This window comes from Paramisgurnus dabryanus, chromosome 22 (genome assembly GCF_030506205.2).
Source record: "Paramisgurnus dabryanus chromosome 22, PD_genome_1.1, whole genome shotgun sequence".
NCBI classification, from domain to species: Eukaryota; Metazoa; Chordata; class Actinopteri; order Cypriniformes; family Cobitidae; genus Paramisgurnus; species Paramisgurnus dabryanus.
Genome location: NC_133358.1, coordinates 23,656,615 through 23,676,821, shown reverse-complemented (window position 1 = coordinate 23,676,821; position 20,207 = coordinate 23,656,615). Strand labels below are relative to the sequence as shown.

Sequence of the window (20,207 nt, the reverse complement as noted above, 5' to 3'; positions counted from 1 at the left end):
TCATCAAGTCAATATTCAGTTTGTAACAATAACATGACAAAGCTGTACGTTTCTTTCAGGACTCTGGTGCTGAAGTTCACCAGTTACCGGCACGCCCGCTGGTGGGGTCAGGCGCTCGATGAATTTGTGAAGAATTATGGCAGCAATTTCCTTAAGGAACATCGCTTTGGTTCCTTTGCTCAACAACAGAAGAACATCCCTGCCAAATGGTAAATATCACATCAGATAAACTTCATTTTGGGCTTGAAGTTGTTCCTGACTTGAACGATAGGCGTCTATCTTTTTAGATTAAATATATTTCAAAATCGCCCGATAACTAGGAGACACAGCACTCTTGTTACAGATAGATATTGGAAAGCTCCCGTGTCTTCAGGTGAAGTCTGTTTCATAGGCGTAACCTGAGAGAATGAGAGGGAGAGTGTAACCGTAGACCTCATCCTCTTTTGACCCCACAGAGGAGCATGATAAGATCCGAAGCAGTGCCTTCATTGCTGGACTGGGTTGATGATTTGTTGTTCATTGTTGCTGCATTACGCCCCATTAACACTTTTGTTTCCTGAATAATGAAATTATGTAATTAAGTTTGAGTAATATGATCGATTAGTGGTAAACACCTGGTGGTTTCACTATAACAAGGTATAAAGTTGATTTTCTAGAATGAGCAAAAACAAGAGCATCACTAGTTTCACCAAACAGCTGAAGACCTTTTTCTTCATAGTTCTAGATGTATGCATTTGACAGACACTTTTATCCAAAGCGACATGTGTGTTTCCAAAGAAATTAACCCAAGACCTTTGCGTCGAAAAAAAGTGCTAAGCTACAGGAAATTACTTTTTCTACATTTCTAATTTATTACTCTTATCTTTCATATCTGAATTACTTTAGCTTGCTCTTGAGACTTGGTGTTGCGGTTTTATGAGTATTATTTTCTCTTGCATTATTAAGTGCGTATGATGTTAATGTAAAGACATTTGCATATGAGTGTAAAGCCGGTAAACGGGTGGGTTGTACAAGAGCAGTGATAGGGCGGACAGAATTTAGATATCTTATAAGCCCCGCCCACTGATCTGTCATTCGGATGTGTTTCAGGTATGTAAACGGAAAGCAGTTTATGGAGGATGTGGCAAACGCAATGGAGGCGGCGGAGGAGGAGATCTTTATCACTGACTGGTGGTATGTTCAGATAAACCACACCCACAAATCCCACATATTCATTAACTTTCCTTTGGGTACTATTGATTTATTTTGTATCGAACAATGGCTTCATCTGTGAATCATTTCAGTAAGACAGAATGAAGTTTACTATAAATCCTTAGAAAATCTATTTCCTCGCCCTGTCCACTAAGATAACAAGAAATGGTTTGTTTGATGTTAGATCCACTGGAAGCAGAATATGTTGGGGATGATGAACAGTCAACTGGGGGTTAACATTTACATTTATGAATTTGGCAGACACTTTTATCCGTTAAAGGTATTTCTTATCCGTATGTGTGTTATCTGGGAATCAAATCAATGACCTTTGCTGTATGCATTTCACCAATTGAGCTAAATGAACGCACTTCAAAAACAGATTAACATTGACCAAAGCCCAAAAAGCGATTAAAAGAGCAAAAAATAAATACTTTGGTACACTTTCATATACACTCTCTCTAAAGGCACCTCTAGCTGGAAGCAACGACCAAAGAGATCTGTTACCTTCATCAGACAGATGCCTGGTGCTCTGTTACAACATCATTTAGTCGCTGTGCCAGATATCCAGCATGAGTTTCTCATTGTCCGTCATTTTGATGGAGAGGGTCGTAAAAATTCCGTTATAATCAATTATTATCCATAATTTTATATTGTAACGATAATAAGAAATTGAAAAGCTTTTGTTTTCGTTCACATTTTCATTAATCATGAACTTTAAGACGAGCGAATACGTCACGTTATGTTCAACACCACATGAAGCTGATAAATGAACGTTTTTCCGCAGTGACAGCGAGGCGGTAAAACCATAGACTGAGGGAAAAAACAGGTAAACCACGCGACATTTGTGCAAATGTGAAGCTAAATTCGTAGTCAAATATTAAGAAAACAAATGTCAAAATATAACCGCGATTAAATTTTGAACAAACATGTAAAAATCTTAATTGAAATCAACTAACATTAAATTACTTTCCGTGTGAGACACTGTACAGGACTCAAACATTCCTTACGATCGATCCGCCTAATAAATGCATCAAGGCAGATGATTTTGATTAGATTTTGTGTCTTACCTCAGACAGACGAAGCTTTGTTGCAGTTTTAATTTTGTTCTGAAGGCTGATTTCGCGCTCCTCTATCACCCGGAGTGTGTTGTTAAACTTCAGTAGCGCTGCGCAGATCTACCAGCGTATGACATTAAAGTATCGCGAGAGATTTTCGAGACCAACGCTTACTAATCGGTCTCGCTCGCAGTACTTTACGTAGATTAGTCCGCACAGCGCTGGGTTGTTAAACTCAGTGGTGTAGTCTATGTGATACGCAGGTATACGCCGTATACCCACTAGAAATGGTCAAGGATTTCCGTATACCCACTAAAAATAGCGCGAGGATGCGTAACAGCATGGTTTTGTGACATATTTTTAAACTTTTAGTCATAATATAGATGTGAAGCACTGATCATTAGCATGCTACACTTGCCACTTTAGCGGGTTGAAATACATATTAGGCCATATACTTCCTGCCGAACTGCGCGATCCGATCGGCGTATTAATTTCTATGAAATCAAATTACTATAGTGACGCGAAAGTGACTGGGGAGCAGACTGGTGTGGCGCCACAGGCGAGTGACAGTAAAGCACCGCGAGAGCGACTCCAGTTATCACATGGAGAAATCTGCTTTGAATCGCTCTCGCGGTACTTTGACATCACCAAGAGGTCTGCTTAGCGCCAAATGAAGTCGAACCTGCAGTGTAGGTGCTCACGCGACACTGAGAAGTGAACGAGTGAAGCAGTGCTGCAACATAAAATCCATAGAGCTTACAACGCACATGTGAGTACAACATTTAAATCATCAGTCCAGTTTATTACTTTATCTGGAGGTAAGGCTCCAAATGCAATAAAATAAGCCCGTGATATTATCCTGATGGTTTTTAGCTGCCTTCAGTTCCTCTGCATGTTTGCTTGTGCTTCACAGTGTTAAACTTTCCTTCTCTGTGTTCATTTATATATCTGCGTTCAAGATCATCTTGACAAGATGTATATGATCTTAAACTTCTGTGAGGAAATTCATGTCTGCGTTGATGTTCAGTTTAGACTTGCAAATTTTAGGCTACAGGATGGTCTTGTAATAATAATTAAGTATAAGCCTATTTTCATTTTTAGACAATGCTTATATTATATGCAAAAAAATAAGCTTTAATATCAATGACTATGCAAATTATACTTAATTCATGGTCATCTTAAATGTGTATTAATTAAAAACATATAGTTGTCAGATAATATCTATTGAAAGAGTGAATATTTTTTTCTCCTTCAATGCATGTGTTTGCCACGGATTGAAGATTGTAAACAGTTTATTTAATTTTAATTAACAGTTAAGTAACTTTTGTTCCTGACTTAGATGTTGATTAACACTAAACCAGTCTAAAAATCAGTCCAGTTTCCCCAGCTGTAAACCCATTGGCTCTAAAGTCTTTTTTTTTCTTATAATAAATTGACATGTTGATAACACATTCAGTTTATGTGTTATGAGTACACTTTCAGAATGCTCTAAGTTACATGACTTTACTGTATGCATCTGTGAGTGTGGTGGTGCTTATGAGGTGTCGCTCTAGGACGAGTGAGCATAAGGGTGAGAGGGAAAAATCACAGTATACTCACTACAAAAATCTAGACTACACCACTGGTTAAACTCAAATGCGAGCTTAAGTTGCCACCAACTGGACAAGGCTGGGAATCACATATACAAGTCATTATTGTTATTTAAAAAAAAAAAGTTACCCTCAGTATAATATTCAGAATTTTCCGTAACTGCTCAAAAAAAAGAAGCAAACTGTTGTGACGTTTACTATGTGTTTGCGCGCTTCAGCCATATCTGAATTTATGTAGGCTACACTACAGTGTGATCATGTGAGAATAGACATTTATGCATATTTGATGTTACAAATGCTGATGAGTTCACCGCTGTGTATCATGGCAGGCTGAGTCCTGAGATCTTCCTCAAGAGACCGGTTGTCGAGGGCAACCGCTGGCGACTTGACTCCGTTCTGAAACGACAAGCGGTGAGTTAATTGAACCATCACGTCAGCATTGGTTGTTTTTCTGGAAATCTATTAATATTAACTTGCGTAATTACTGTTCTGATTGCAAATGACTTGGGATTTTTTATCTCTGGCGGGGATTTACAGCAAAAGGGAGTGAAGATCTTTGTAATGCTGTATAAGGAAGTGGAACTGGCTCTTGGAATAAATAGCGAATATAGCAAACGGACACTACTTCAACTTCACCCCAATATCAAGGTGAGAGAAACAACATGCAAGGGTCATAAAAAATGAAATGATTGTGGATGATAAATTCTCCTTTGTTTTTTAGGTAATGAGGCATCCTGACCACGTGTCATCTTCTGTGTACTTGTGGGCACATCATGAGAAGATTATAGTCATTGACCAATCGGTGGCTTTCGTGGGAGGCATTGACTTGGCGTACGGCCGCTGGGATGATAGGGAACATCGGCTGACTGACATAGGAAGTGTCACCAGGACTCTTCAAGCTTCTGCAGAGGTTAGAATCCTCTCGTTTTATTGTTTCATGACATACAAGGCTTGGATTGTGGACCCCCATAGACAACCAGAGCCACCAAACCTTCTTGCAGCAGTTACTAAGATTGCCAAAATTGAAATTGAACTACCTGGGTCCCAGGTCGCTAGTGCATAAAGTGACAACCAGGGAAATAAAATGTGACTCTGTTTGTGAAGGGTTGGCAATTTGCTTTTTATGTGCTTGGTCCTCATAGATCCATTTATAAATGTACTTTGTCACACAGAACATGTCTGAAGTTTCTCCCACTATGGCCGCTTCATCAAATGGTTCCAGCGCAGCACACAGTAACGGCAAAAGTCGACCTGTGGACACCGCAGACCAGCCCAAACTGAAAGGACAAGGAAAGATCAAAAAGACTCGTTTTAGCATCCGCAGGCACCTGCAGAAACACGGGCTGGCACATGCAGACAGCGTCAGCAGCGATGAGAGCTTAGAAGACAGTGAGTACCGCTCCATTCCTTGAACCGAAATGCTTGCAAACTGACCCAAACACCCACTCTCAGCTGTTAACGCACATCATCACTGTGTTTTTATGGTCGTTGGCAGCGCTTTGATATGACTGACCATCTTATGTAACGATTTCTTTATTTACCATACAGTAAGTGTAGAAAATATAAATCATTTAATAAATGAAACCCAGTCTGTGAAAACTAAGCTAAAATTATTTGCAAGTTTGTGTTTTAATGTTTTTACAAAACATCATCCTACATATTGTAAAGAACATTCTGTGAAAATAACTTTGATATCTTTAATATTGATTGAGGAAGGTCATGTCAATAATAGAAATCTAATTTTGATGCTCCTAATCTTTTTTTTTGCATTATGAAACTTTTACAGACTATGGAGGACCACAGGAGTCATGCAAAATGTAATAAAGAACTTCAATATTTAATAACTACCTGGACAATAAAAATAGCAATTAATAGATTTGTTTAAAAATTCATTAATTAATCTATAAATAAATAGACAAAGTTATAAAAAAATCATTATGTAAGATTTTATTAGGCAATAAAAAGTGAGATTATAAAAATAACGTAGAAATGAAATATTAATCCATTAATAAATAGTTCAAATTAATATAACAATTTATAAAAACAACATAAAATACTCAATAAGTTCATCATTTTAAATTGCATTTATAAATTCTTAATTAAATAATGGAATTTCAAAATGTATTTCAAAAAGCGATTTAAAAAGAGAAATAAATAACTGGATTTATAAATTGAATTACAAATACAGGTTTAAATTAGGCATTTAAAAGGGCATTTCCGTTTAACTTTTCTGTTTTCATTTTCCCAATGATTCTCCTTATTCTTTTCGCTATTGGATTTGCTTTTCATTTTAGCCTCTCTATTTAGCTTTTCCGTGACTCTTTGGGTCCTTGCAAATGGTCAAATGAGAAATGCAAATTAGCTATGGCCAGGAGGACGTAACAAGCTCGCTGATTGGCTCTGATTGTACGTCATGCGCAGATTTATAGATCTCAGATGAGGACCCAAAGAGTCACGGAAAAGCTAAATAGAGAGGCTAAAACGAAAAGCAAATCCAATAGCGAAAAGAATAAGGAGAACCAACGGGGAAATGAAAACAGAAAAGTCAAACGGAAATGCCCTTTTAAATGCCTCATTTAAACCTGTATTTGTAATTCAATTTATAAATCCAGTTATTTATTTCTCTTTTTAAATCGCTTTTTGAAATACAATTTGAAATTCCATTATTTAATTAAGAATTTATAAATGCAATTTAAAATGATGAACTTATTGAGTATTTTATGTTGTTTTTATAAATTGTTATATTAATTTGAATTATTTATTAATGGATTTATATTTCATTTCTATGTTATTTTTATAATCTCATTTTTTATTGCCTAATAAAATGTTACATAATGATTTTTTTTGTAACTTTGTCTATTTATTTATAGATTAATTGATGAATTTTTAAACAAATCTATTAATTGCTATTTTTATTGTCCAGGTAGTTAAAAATTGAAGTTCTTTATTACATTTTGCATGACTCTTGTGGTCCTCCATAACAGACAGGGTCACGATTAAGTTAATTAATTGTTACTTTATATAAGATGTGATATTAAAATGCATTATAATAAGGATCCGTTTTCAACTAAATGTAGTTGTGCTCATGAAATTGTTCTGGTACACTTCTATATTGACTTTTTTTTAGAGTTGATTATTCTCAAATGACGAACAAAACTAATTTGTGTCATATTAGCTCTTAACGGTGTTTACGATTGTAAGAATGCCCCTTTTTCATAGGCTTTTCTAACAGTATTTGCAGCCAGCAAAATTTGATCCCTCTTAAATGGATTGAGCTGAGGGTGTCCATGCCCTCCTGCTTGTATCCCAGCGGTAAGAGTCCAGCTCGCGTGAGATGTTTAAAGTTGCATCTCTGTGAAACGTTGCCCCCAATTTAGATTCATGATCTGGATTGACTTGAACATTTTTACAGTAGATCTGTGCTGTATGAAGAAAAGTCAAATTTGATTACTGTTTTTATCAAGGGGCACACTTTCACTATGTGGTTTGCTGTGGTTTGCACTCCAAAAACTTTCTTTTTCATATTCTTCCCAGATAAGTAACAACCAAAAAGGTTAATGCTTGCAAATTCAAATGTAATATTTGCAAGTTTAAATAAAAATGATCTTTTTAAGTTCTGCCATTAGGGACACTCATTTCCCAGCTCCCCTAGAGATAAACATTTGATTTTTACCATTTTGGAATCCATTCAGCTGATCTCCAGGTAGAGCCGGCGCCAGACCATAACTAACAGGGGGGCATTTGGCTTCCAACAGGGGGGGCACGCAATAGCAACAATAACTTGCAAAAACAAGACATTAAACAACAAATACAGTGCAAGCACACACTCATACAACTGGTAAAGACTGTCAGCTCATTTCCTGTATAAAGTGCAAAGACCACAAACTATGCGCAAAACTATTGAACTTCGACCGCGACGTGAGCGCAAGCTGAGCTCTGCTGCGCTCGCGCTTTGCTCTAAGCAACAAAAAACCGCCCTCGTGCGGCGCAAGCCATTGAAATGAATGGGTTTCATAGCGCAGCGCACACCGCGTCCTGGCTTGAAAAAAGCCGCTTTACCATAATCATGTCGTAATGCTGTTAACGGTCTATAGCCACACTTCACATTTAAGCTTACGTAATATAAAACAACGCTAACTTACCTTTAAAATAGCTGAAGACGGCGTGTACGAACATAAACTTCCTTAAAACAATGTCCTGTAGATTTGTAAATTCCACCTCGACCTCTAATCTCTGAGTTTGAGCCAGTCTGTGTTTGCATGAAGATGAAGCAGGCGGTGCTGATTCGTTCTAAATGTTCTAATATTCATATTTTACACGATCCATAAAATGCCGCGAAAAAACACGTTGCTAGTATCAAGTCACAAATATGCTAAAGACGTAAGACGGGTGAGACGCGGCAATACATCCAATCAGAGAAACTGGTCTATTTTAATTAAAGAAAACATATATCAACTATATTTTCCTCATTTGATTACATTACATGTCATGAAACATTCAATGTTTAATTTATTTTAATTATTCTTGATATATATTAAATTAATAAAAAACTTTGTAGGGGGGCACAACAACCTGTTTGGGGGGGCACTGCCCGCGAATGCCCCCCTTGACGCGGCCCTGTCTCCAGGTCTGGTGGTACCACTTTTAGCATATCTTAGCATAATCCATTGAATCTGATTAGACATTTGCATCGCGCTAAAAAATAATCAAAGAGTTTGGATATTTTTCCTATTTAAAACTTGAATCTTCTGTAGTCACATCATGTACTAAGATGACAGACAATTATGCTAAGCTATGTTAAAAGTGGTAGCGCCACACCTGGAGATCAGCTGAATGGATTCCAGAAAGGTAAAAATCTAATTTTAAACTAAAGTGGAGCTGAAAAATGAGCATATTTTCAAAAAAAGTGGAGGGTCCCCCTGTTTTTTTTTTGCTGTGTTTTTAATTTGCGGTTTTGTGAATACCACTCATGTGGTTGTGTTTTTTGTACATCCTCCTTACTAATTGTCTTTTATCTCATGATTGTTCTAATCAGCAGCAGAAGCTGCCCAGGTTCTGGAGGAAGACGTCATAGGGCTGATGGGAAACACACGTTTTTGGCATGGCAAGGATTACTGTAACTTTGTACATAAAGACTGGATCCAGCTGGACAAACCTTTCGATGGTAAATCACTGTTTAATAAGATAAAGAATATCATCAAGACTGGTTTGTATTTATGACACTTAGTGCCATTAATGCAATGTTACCAATAGATGAAAACATTGGCATTTAATTTGACAGTTAAGTCTCATTTAAATCCCAATGTTTACATCTATTGGTAACATTTTACAACATAAATGTACATGTGGATGGTAACTAATATATAACATTTGGTTATATACATCATTTATATACTGTACATCATTGTTTATATCTATCTATCTATGTTGTAAGTGTTTAATTATGATTTTTTTCATGCTGTTTTTACAGATTTCATTGACAGGCACATAACTCCCAGAATGCCTTGGCATGACATCTCCTCTGTGGTTCATGGGAAAGCAGCCAGAGATGTTGCACGGCACTTCATACAGCGCTGGAATTTCACCAAGGTGAGAAAGCCAACACAATCATTTCATTAATGTCCCAGAGCACCATGTATCCTCATTCCCTACTATAACATTTTGATGTTTCTATGTGGGTTGTTGATGCATACCACATAATGCTCGTAATGTGCATGGGTATTTTTATCTACATCAAGATTTCAGGTTTCATTTTGAAGTGTGTTGAGCTGTAAAGGGTAGATTTTGTCTTTGGAAACATTTCATCTTCAAATGTTTCACTATTTTTAATCCCCTTTACTTATCTTAATAATCACTAGTTGAATGGTTTGATGGTATGACAAAATAATTGAGCAATTCCAACAAAGTTTTTAACTTTACTTATATCTCAGCTGACAATATCTGGTGGCTTTAACACCAAGGCGAGGTCTTTAAAAAAAAAGGAATTATTTTGCTGTAAGTGCAGCTTTTAGAAGTGTCACATTCATAACAGAAAATGTCACATCCGCAATGTTGTTTATTCTTCATAAATGTGCACAAGAGTTAATATTATTATTTGTTCTTTGAAGTGCCGTCCCCTTTCCATTTGTTGGGCATTATTGCTTTTGGTTTGTGCATTTTACCTAACAAAAGTATGTTGTCTCCTAAAACTTGGCATATTTAGTCACATCCATAACACATATACATTTTCCTTACCTAAAATAGAAAACACAAGTATAGACTGATATGTTTTCTGATTTCTGGACTCTAAGTGCTTTAGGAAAATATAAACACATGGTTCGATATATATTCTCTGAGAAATTATAATAAAATTTTTGACTGGAAATGTCACATCCATAAAACTGGAATTGCTCAATTCTTATGTGTAAAGAAACATTCTGTGTACTCTCTTGATGAATATCAAATCATAAAAGCTGGTTTTGATTTATTTACATTTGACTCTCAGATCATGAAGCCCAAATACAGGTCCCTCTCATACCCGTATCTTCTTCCTAAATCTCACACGACTGGAAATGAGATCAAGTATCAGGTTCCTGGATGCACGCAGACTAATGTTCAGGTAGGGGTTTTATCTAAATGTCAGTCTTTCAATACGTGCTGTAACAGACAGATAATGTACAGTTTTTATAATCCGTCTTTTTGCTCAGGTGTTGCGATCTTCCGCAGACTGGTCAGCAGGGATAAAATATCACGAAGAGTCGATTCATACGGCTTATATCAATGCAATTGCACGCAGCAAACATTATATCTACATCGAGGTTTGTGGCATGGATATTTGTTTATGTTATATAGTTGAAGTATTGGTTGCTTGTAATTGGCTGTATGCCGTCACATACGGTAAACATATTTCACCACCAGAAATAATTGACATCACACGGCTTCTGCAGAAAACTGTTACATACTAGAAGGATTGCATAACAATTTCTCAATGGAGAAAATAAAAAGGATGTTTTTATTTCTATACAGGAAGCAGTCCTTTATACGAGTTAAGATTGAATTTTCTGTCTTACAGAACCAGTTTTTCATTAGCTGCGCAGACAACAAAGTTGTTCACAATAAAATCGGAGACGCCATCGCCCAGAGAATCATTAAAGCTTATCGGTAAGTTAGGTTCAAAAACTCGATTCCTTCACTTGGTCTTCAAGACAAATAACACACCTTGACAGCATTCCTTACAGAAACCTTCCTGTTTCAAATTTATCATGTACGCTTTTAACACACCTTTGATACACACAGACACATTATTTCATTAATGACAAACTTGTAAATTTGTACGACATGTTTGGTTTAGATTTGTTAAAAGACAAAAAAGGTATTCTTTAATGATTAAAGAATAACCAGATACAAAAAGAAGGGCTGTGTCAATATCAAGCTGTTTATCACAAGACCTCCTCCTAAGAAGTAAATACCACATAAGAAATGTGTCTATAAAGATGCATTAGCTGACATAACATTTACATTTGGAAACTTTTATCCAAAGCAACTTACAGTGCATTGAAGGTATACATTATCTATCTGTAATTGTGATCCCTGGTTATCGAACCCATCACCTTTGTGTCACTAATGCAATGCACTTTCAATTGAAAATGTAGTTTTTTTTACACTCCTAATAGAAAGACATCATACAAAGCATTAAAATTTCTCATGTACTTCCTCATTTAATGTTTCCATTCAACTTCCTGTTTTATTTTTCCCCTCTTGTTTTTGTATGGGGTTCACAGGGAGGATAAAAAGTACCGCGTTTATGTGGTGACTCCTCTGCTTCCTGGTTTTGAGGGGAATATCAACACGGGGGGAGGCAGTGCCATACAAGCCATACTGCACTTCAATTACAGGTAACATTAATGTATTTTATTTTACTCCCTGAGGTCGTTTTTATATCAACATTTAGTTACAAAGTAATTTTCCACCTTGACTATTACAATAAATAATTTATATAGTGCCATTTCTGGCGATAATTTGATACATTTTTGCATCTGAAATTCTTTAGTAAGGCATTATGTATTTATAATAGGTTGTTACCATAAAATAAACCCAGACAGGGTGATGATGAATAAATGATTGGAAACTAAATCTTGATTTTGGCAGGTATTTGTTTATGTTGGCATGAGAAAAGAGACAGTGGAGTGATACATGAGTAGTACCGGTCAACATGTCTCTTAGTACCCGGATGAGTGGTGTGTTATCAGTTTTAGTGGTGGTTGTTAGTAGATAACAAACTTTGGAACGATGTGACTCATCAAAAAAAAAAAAAGTATTCTGGTTTGAAAACATACTGTAGTTAGGTCTATATTTCATAATATTGGCAAGCCAGGTTGTTATACATGTTAGGTTCAATAAATGCTTTCTGGTTTTGACATAAGAGGAAGTTTTGAATTATGAAAGTTTCAATATGTTTTCATAGTTTCATAGTACAAAGATCAAGGAACATATATTTGCTCGGATTGTAATATGACTCCCTTTAAACCACAATATTTTCACGGCCACAAACCCGAGTAGTTAGTTACCAGTGCAATTACAGTAATCTCTGTGTGACAAAATATATCAACAATCAATTGGGAGTGTTTATTTGGACTTTGGATTTGTTCTGTTTGACTTCTAACCAGATTATTTTATCTTCTGTTTTCACAGGACCATGAACAGAGGAGATTGCTCCATTATATCACAACTGAAGAGAGAAAGTAAGTACACTGATTATATCATCATATTCTGTCAAAAAAAGCGATTCTGGTTTCTGTGACACTCCTGTCTTAGAGTCTTTCTAAACTCAAAAAAGCCAATTTCTTGGCTTTGAAAGTGTAGGACTGGTGCCCTATTGCTTATAGACAGTGTTTGGAATAACGCCGTTTAAAAGAACGGCGTTACGTAACGACGTTCATTTTTCAGTAACGGGCTAATCTAATTAATTACTTTTCCCGCCGTTACAACGCCGTTAACGTTACCGGACGTTAAATGCGGTGCGTTACTATGCACTGACTTAACCTGTGTGATCCAAACGCAACCCTGGCTCACACAGCTAGTGAGGAGGTAGGTTAATAACGAGATAAGCGATTATGATTGGCTAAGGCAGAGTAATGTGTTTCATGGTAGCCAATCAGAGCCAGTGTTGTTATACACATGCCAGCGCACGCGCCTGCGGCGACACACACACACACAGGGCGAATTCCAATCGAAAGTGATGATCACTATGCCCTATTCCCTTCGAAGATCAAATCTCTTGATGTATAAACTCTAGATAAAGTTGCGCAATGTTGTCTGATAGTGTGGCTAATTAAAATACACTTGGTGATAAAATACAGCGTCTTTTTCTGTTTATTTGGATTTTACAACTCACTTCGCGAAGTGCCCTTCAAGGGCGCACAAACGGCATTTGGAATTTACCCACACACACGCAACAGCTGCAGCAGAAGAGATGGCGAGTCAGGAGGAGCAATCCGATGAAAAGTTGGCATTTTCAAGGTGGAGATATAAGCACTACTTCAAATTTTTTGTGGTCAAAGCAAGAACGTGCATGTAATGTGTACATTATGTCCGGGAGCGAAGACTTTGTCGACATCCGTTGTAAGCAACACTAATTTAATGAATCATATTGTTAAACTGTTTACTTTTTTAATGAAGAAAACAAAATACAGCAGCCTATGTCTTCCAGACTATTTATCTCAGTTTGATTTATTTAATTTGCTACAGTTATTGCAAACACACTTTATATTATTTAACTGTTTACTTTTGAAGAAAATACCTGAAGTACAGAATGTCTACCAGACCAGTTGTCTGACATTGGGAGTTTGATTTATTTAATTAAGAATACGACTACAGAGCAAACACACTTTTTGTTGTTTAAAAGTTAACTTTTTGTGAACAAAACACTTGGAAGTACAGGTTGTTTACTTGACCAGTTGTCTCAGGTTGAGAGAGTTTTATTTCATTTAGTTTGCTGAAGTTAAATGCACTTTATATGGTGTAACTGTTTACTTTTCTTACAAAGATAATACTTGAAGTGTAGGATAAAACTCTTGCTGTCTGTTGACGTGCAATAAATATGGAAAGTTATGTATGAACACCTGTCTGTTCTACTCATTTCAACTGACATGTGAAAACTGCTAAAAAAATACAAATTCTTTGACATATAGCAACTTTTTTTTAACCGTAACGCAAATAGTTACTTTCCCTGGTAACGAGTTACTTTTAATATAGAGTAATTCAGTTACTAACTCAGTTACTTTTTGGAACAAGTAGTGAGTAACTATAACTAATTACTTTTTTTAAGTAACGTTCCCAACACTGCTTATAGATATTGTATATTTATATGTTTCTTGGGTTTCAATCATAAAGGAGATTTCCAAGAAGATGAGCAGGCAAACAAGAATTTCTTGTTGCTCTACCCTATTACCCATAATGTCTCTAAGCTTCCCATCCCCCAAAAAATATGTAAAACTGGACAAAACAGCACAGTTAAGTCCTGTATTATAAAACAGGTTTGCTCCAACAGCAGCCCACAAGATGTTTATTTCCCAGATCGATGACATTAAAATGCAACAGTGTTCTCTAGTGGTTGCATGATTCATTGCCATAGACAAACTTGGTTTGAAGTTATTGTGTTTTAAATATTTCACTACAGATCAGCACACAGTACGGGTGTTTTATCTCACACCATCTTTTTTTTACTTTTTATTTGGAACGGAAGTTGTAGACTAACTGTGCAGTGGAGAATGGTCATCCTGCACCCATTAACCCCCGTTGTGTGAGAACAGGAGTGAAGTTTCCTGGTGTGTTTGAATTATCCAGCATGTCTTTGGTGTTGTGTTGCATCTCTGCTTTATCTCAGTATTCTCGTTGAGTCTCCAGCAGATACAGATGCAGATACATATCTCTGTTCTAGAAATGCAATAGTTGTTCTTGTTTGTGGGTTTATAGTAGAGTTCTCAACGGGTCGGGCCGGCCCGACATAAACCTGGGCTCGGGTCAATGAGTCGGGTCGGACCTCGGGCTTAATCTTTTATGCTTTGTGAAAAAAATTATTAATCATTATTGCTGTTCACCGTAAAGAAAGTCTGGTCTGGCTGCTGCGTGCATCACAGAGAGGGGCGGGGGATAGCAATAAGCTCCGGCACGGATCAGCAACAGATCCAGACCGGAGCTGCCGGCTTCAGAGCGGATCCGTTGCGGATCCGCCCCGGAGCTTATTGCTATCACTGCGCGCACGCCTGTTGTCTGGAGAAGAAGAGATGGAGAAAAGTAAACTTTCCGCAGTTGAATTCACCGTTGCTTGCTACTACAGGAGGAAAAGCCGCTGGTTGGGTACATGTTTGAGTTCTTTTTATTTATTATTGTGTGATTTTTATTTAAGGCATATTTATATAGCCTATATTTAAAGTTTATTGTTTCAGTTGTTTGTATTGTTAAAAGGCGTGAACATTAAAGCTTGATTTGAATTCCCGTCGGCTGGTCATGATAATAGCCTACGTGTATGAGAGAAAAAAAGACAGGGGGGTCGGGGTTCGGACAGATAATTCACGTTGATGTGTCGGGTTACATCGGGTCCGGGCTTTAAAAGCCACGGGCCGGGTCGGGTCGGGTTGTAATTTTCAGGCCCGTTGAGAACTCTAGTTTATAGTTGGTGATTTTGCGCTTCCTGTGTTTGAATTGGGAATTTATACAGTACGTAGCCTACTTCTGGTTTTAGTATGCATGTGTTAGCCTTAAAGAAATCAATAAATAAGTGCACTCCAAAGGATTGACAAAATTCACATTTAGACATGTCTCTCTCATCTGTTAAAGGATTAGTCCATTTTCTTAAAAAAAATCCAGATAATTTACTCACCACCATGTTATCCAAAATGTTGATGTCTTTCTTTGTTCAGTCGAGAAGAAATTATGTTTTTTGAGGAAAACATTCCAGGGTTTTTCTCATTTTAATGGACTTTAATGGAACCCAACACTTAACTCAACACTTAACAGTTTTTTTCAACGGAGTTTCAAAGGACTATAAACAATCCAACTCCTCTTTCTCCACACTTGTAAACACTGGGGCGTAGTTTCGCATTCGTCATCTGTGACCTCTTGACGTGATGACGTATAGCATGGGGTCACGCTGGCGCATCACAGGACCGGAGATAGACGGGAAGTTGTGGTTTTAAAGTGCATATTTTTTATTTTTCTTGTCAAAAATGACAATTGTTTCGCTATAAGACCCTTTTGCCTCGTTTGAGATCGTTTAAAGCCATTTTAAACTGCAATTTTAAACTGCGTTTAAACTAATAAGTGTTGGGGTCCATTAAAGTCCATTAAAATGAGAAAAATCCTGGAATGTTTTCCTCAAAAAACATAATTTCTTCATAATGTACAAAGAAAGACATCAACATTTTGGATGACATGGTGGTGAGTAAATTATCTGGAATTTTTTTTAAGAAAATTGACTAATCCTTTAATACGGATCAACAATTTTATGACATCATAGCTGCCCCTTAGCTTCATATAAGTGTGAAGAAATGCTTTTGACTATTTTAAAAGGGGGAGGAGCCACCCAATATGTCCTTCCCGACTTCCTGTTTTAGTAGAAATTACGTGGCTTTGGCTAGATGGGATACAGCTAGCACCTAAATCTCAAGATGTTGGGTTTAGGGTTAGGATGAGGAAGAAAACAGCGGTTCTGGCTAGATGGGATACATCACTTTTTCACATGTGATCACGTGAACAACATTCATTTCACATCATGTGATCACATGTGAAATGTGTGTTTTTGGAGCATTTTTTGTGTGAATCCCTTTTAAAACACATGTGAAATCCATGTGATCAAATGTGCATAATGTGGTGACATTTTCTTTACATTTGCAACATGTGATCCACTGATTTCCCATGGGAATTCACACAAAAATGTTCCAAAAACACACATTTCACGTGTTAATTTGAACATGTGAAATTCTTGTAACTTTTCTGTATGCCTAAATCCCATGAAATGTTGGGTTTGGGGGTAGGATTAGGGTTAAAACCGTGGTCATCGGGCGAGAATTTTGTCCATTGCTGTATTCCTTTTAGCCACAACCAAATTATGCCAACAAAGCTGCACATTTTAATGCACTTGAGTGGGTTTTCATGTGTAAAACATTTCAGTAGGATTAAAATTTTTCTTTGGAATTGATGCCACTGGATCACTTCTACCCAAATGTATATAAAAGGTTTAAATTGACATTCAAGAAACAAAAAGGAAAAGTTTAAACACGTGACTTTTAGGCAACGCGTATTTTCCTCATTAGAATCAAACTACCCTAGTACCTTGATAAACAATTACCAAAATGATCAAAAACATGAGGGATGCATTAAACTGAATTGAAACTACATTGACTGTAATTTTCATGTCTCTTTCTCTCTGTTTCTGTGCAGTGGGAGATCAGTGGATAAATTACATCTCATTTGGAGGTCTGAGGACACACGCTGAGCTGGAGGGAAGGCTGGTGACTGAGCTGATCTATGTGCACAGCAAGATGCTCATCGCTGACGACAACACGGTCATCATTGGTGAGTAAAAATAGACATTCCCAGACAGGAAACCTAAATAATCTCTCCGTGTCATCAATGAGTCTTCTTCCTATGCTAATGTGTCGATGATGTGAACGTCAACATACTGCTGTCAGAAACATTTAAAATGGCTCCCCCTGCTGGTACTTTAGTTCATGGCAATGTGAAGGCCTCTATATTTTAAAATAAAGTAGGATATAAAATAGTTAAATAAACACATTGGATTTTCAAAAGTAAAACAGTAATGGTATAACATTAATAAAGAGTATATTACAAATACTGTAGCACCATTATATTTGAATACTTGTTACTGCCATCCATTGTTGTAGTACTTAAAACTGGTCTTGGTCTCTGAAGCCATTTTTTGAAGGTCTTGATCTGGTCTCAGCTTAAGTTGCCTTGACTACAACACTACTGCCATCATCCTTACATGTAGAAATATTTAAATGTGTTTTATTTTATCAGGTTCGGCCAATATCAATGACCGGAGCATGCTGGGTAAGAGAGACAGTGAGGTGGCTGTAATTTTTGAGGACACCGAGACTGTGAAATCTCTCATGGACGGCGAGGAATATCAGGCCGGGCTTTTCGGACGGAGCTTGCGCCTGGAGTGTTTCAGGTCAGACCGGATCAAACCTACTTATTGCATTTTAAATAGTTAGTTTTGTCCCAACGTTAATAAATATACATTACTCTTTCTCCTTTCAATTTAACAGGATGATCCTAGGCGCAAACACAGACCCCAGCATTGATGTAACCGACCCAATAAGCGACCAGTTTTACAAAGAGGTGTGGATGGCCACTGCTGCGCGCAATGCAACCATCTACCAGAAGGTCAGGTCAAGGTTTATTTTAGTTTGATATGCCTGAGCTGTTTCATCAATCTTATAATAATAAAATCAATTAGTGTTTAATGTCATCAATAAATTCAATAAACATGTGCATTCACCGTGAATCAAAACCCATGAGTTTCGTATTGCTAGCCAAGCAAATTAAATTACTTCAGTTAAACATATTTTTTTAACTTCCAGGTGTTTCGCTGCTTGCCGTCCAGTGATGTCAGGACAATTATGGAGTTGGATGGGTTCCTCTCAAAGCCTGGCTTGGAGAAAGAGGACTTTGCCCGTGCACAAGAGGAACTGAAAAAGATTCGGGGTTTTCTTGTCCAGTTTCCTCTCCAGTTCCTCTGCGATCAGAACCTTCTGCCACCTATCGGATCAAAAGAAGGCATGGTACCCATGGAGGTGTGGACATGAGAGACACATCATCAGGCTAAATTAAAATAAACTTCTAGAAGGAGTATCAGAGAAATCTGAGCAATTCACCAGAATCACCGTTTATTACATTTCCCGGAACGAAATGTACGTTCGAAGGATTTTTAGCCATTAGTTGTTTGTTTACCCACCTGGGACTGAGAACAACACCAAATAGGTTTGTTTTATTCCTTCTTCAAAGCTTGATTGTCTGAATGTTTTATACATGTTGTATGTGTCCTCTTCATTCTAACACTATGCAACTAATAATGTTGTTATGAACTACTGGAAGTCCTACAAGATGATGAAGTCTCAGGGGTCCTGGGTGGTGCATGAGACAGATGCTTTAAAATGATCATTTGTTCATTATTTATTATTGAACAATTCTGTGCCGTGTAAAATGCATTGAATATGATTATTCTCTGCGTCTATGTGCCAACTAGCAACATGTCACTTTTTGGGTAACTTTTTGTATATGCAGTACAAAGCCTAAAACTTTCCTTGTGTTTCGGAGCCCTGTACTATATCGCAGAGTAATTTACGGGTCTTTGTTTTTCCTATTTTACAAATTTACCATGTTTTCGTGGCCTTATTTATTTACTGTGTTATCTGTCATACTGCTGGTGCCGGGTATGAGCTAAAGTCCACCAAATCATTAATCTATTCAGTATTCAGATATGGCTAATGTTACTTGTCTATACTGTACAGTATACTGTATTAACATGCTATGCTTGAACGTTTATGAAGAATACATTCTTGAAGTAATGAAATCATCAATCAGACATAACAGTTTTGAATCAGATAGAAACATGCTTTTTAAGTATAAAATAAACTAAAGAGATCACAATTTGCATTATAAATATGCAGGAAGTTTTTGTTAGCCAGGCACTCTGAATTCTGCATTGTTTACTAAGTTTCTGCACTATTATGGTATTTCAGTTGATCAGATATACCTGATGTTTCATTTTCCTTTTTTGTCCTTTGTCTCTATACCCTTTTCCACAAATTGCATTTTTTGCACACAATAGTCTTTGACTTGCATTGAAATGTATGAAATATGTGCATTGATGTAATGCAGATGATTAAATAATGATTTTCACACTATACTGTGGTCTGTAGATGGAGTCATTTTATTATGAATTACAGTATTATGGAACCATATATCTGACCACCGTTCAAAAGTTTAGGGTTATTTGATTGAAATATTTCTTGTGGACTTTAAAACCTTTTAATTTATAGGTCTATGTCTGATTATTTGACATTACTGATGTGGAGTACATAGTATTTTCTTAAAACCAAATAAATAACTTGGACCAAATAACGAAGAAAAGTTGGTCTAGAAAAGATGGGAACTCTTTTAATACTGTTTAAAAAGCATCTCAGGGTGAGACTTCAAGAAGCTATATGATAAAATGTGACCCTGTCTGTGAAATCCAGCCTAAAGTCTCATAATCTAATTTTGAGATAAGGAGGATCGAGTTTGATTTCAATCATTGATTTCAGTTTAATATCTATGTTTCACATTACCTTTCTCAGTTGGTGTTGAAGATATCAAGGTTATATTT

The 20,207-nt window shown here is 36.8% G+C and overlaps 1 protein-coding gene across 3 annotated transcripts in view; it reads left to right on the top strand.

Annotated features, from left to right (window-relative positions):
- The window catches only part of pld1b (phospholipase D1b), a 32,701-nt gene extending 12,807 nt beyond the window's left edge, over nucleotides 1-19,894 (top strand). For 2 of the 3 annotated variants that reach the window (XM_065258429.2, XM_065258428.2), the window contains exons 10-26: nucleotides 60-209; nucleotides 1,090-1,173; nucleotides 4,165-4,246; nucleotides 4,373-4,483; nucleotides 4,557-4,745; nucleotides 5,008-5,224; nucleotides 8,871-8,999; nucleotides 9,306-9,424; nucleotides 10,320-10,433; nucleotides 10,522-10,632; nucleotides 10,887-10,975; nucleotides 11,596-11,709; nucleotides 12,506-12,555; nucleotides 17,255-17,389; nucleotides 17,855-18,008; nucleotides 18,106-18,223; nucleotides 18,421-19,887. In XM_065258429.2, the coding sequence (XP_065114501.1) occupies nucleotides 60-209; nucleotides 1,090-1,173; nucleotides 4,165-4,246; nucleotides 4,373-4,483; nucleotides 4,557-4,745; nucleotides 5,008-5,224; nucleotides 8,871-8,999; nucleotides 9,306-9,424; nucleotides 10,320-10,433; nucleotides 10,522-10,632; nucleotides 10,887-10,975; nucleotides 11,596-11,709; nucleotides 12,506-12,555; nucleotides 17,255-17,389; nucleotides 17,855-18,008; nucleotides 18,106-18,223; nucleotides 18,421-18,645 (2,191 nt within the window). In that variant the 3' untranslated portion in view covers nucleotides 18,646-19,887. Of the gene's footprint in view, nucleotides 1-59; nucleotides 210-1,089; nucleotides 1,174-4,164; nucleotides 4,247-4,372; nucleotides 4,484-4,556; nucleotides 4,746-5,007; nucleotides 5,225-8,870; nucleotides 9,000-9,305; nucleotides 9,425-10,319; nucleotides 10,434-10,521; nucleotides 10,633-10,886; nucleotides 10,976-11,595; nucleotides 11,710-12,505; nucleotides 12,556-17,254; nucleotides 17,390-17,854; nucleotides 18,009-18,105; nucleotides 18,224-18,420 lie in introns of all 3 variants that reach the window. The other variant, XM_073813110.1, reaches the window with a different exon arrangement.
- The last annotated feature ends 313 nt before the right edge of the window (nucleotides 19,895-20,207 follow it).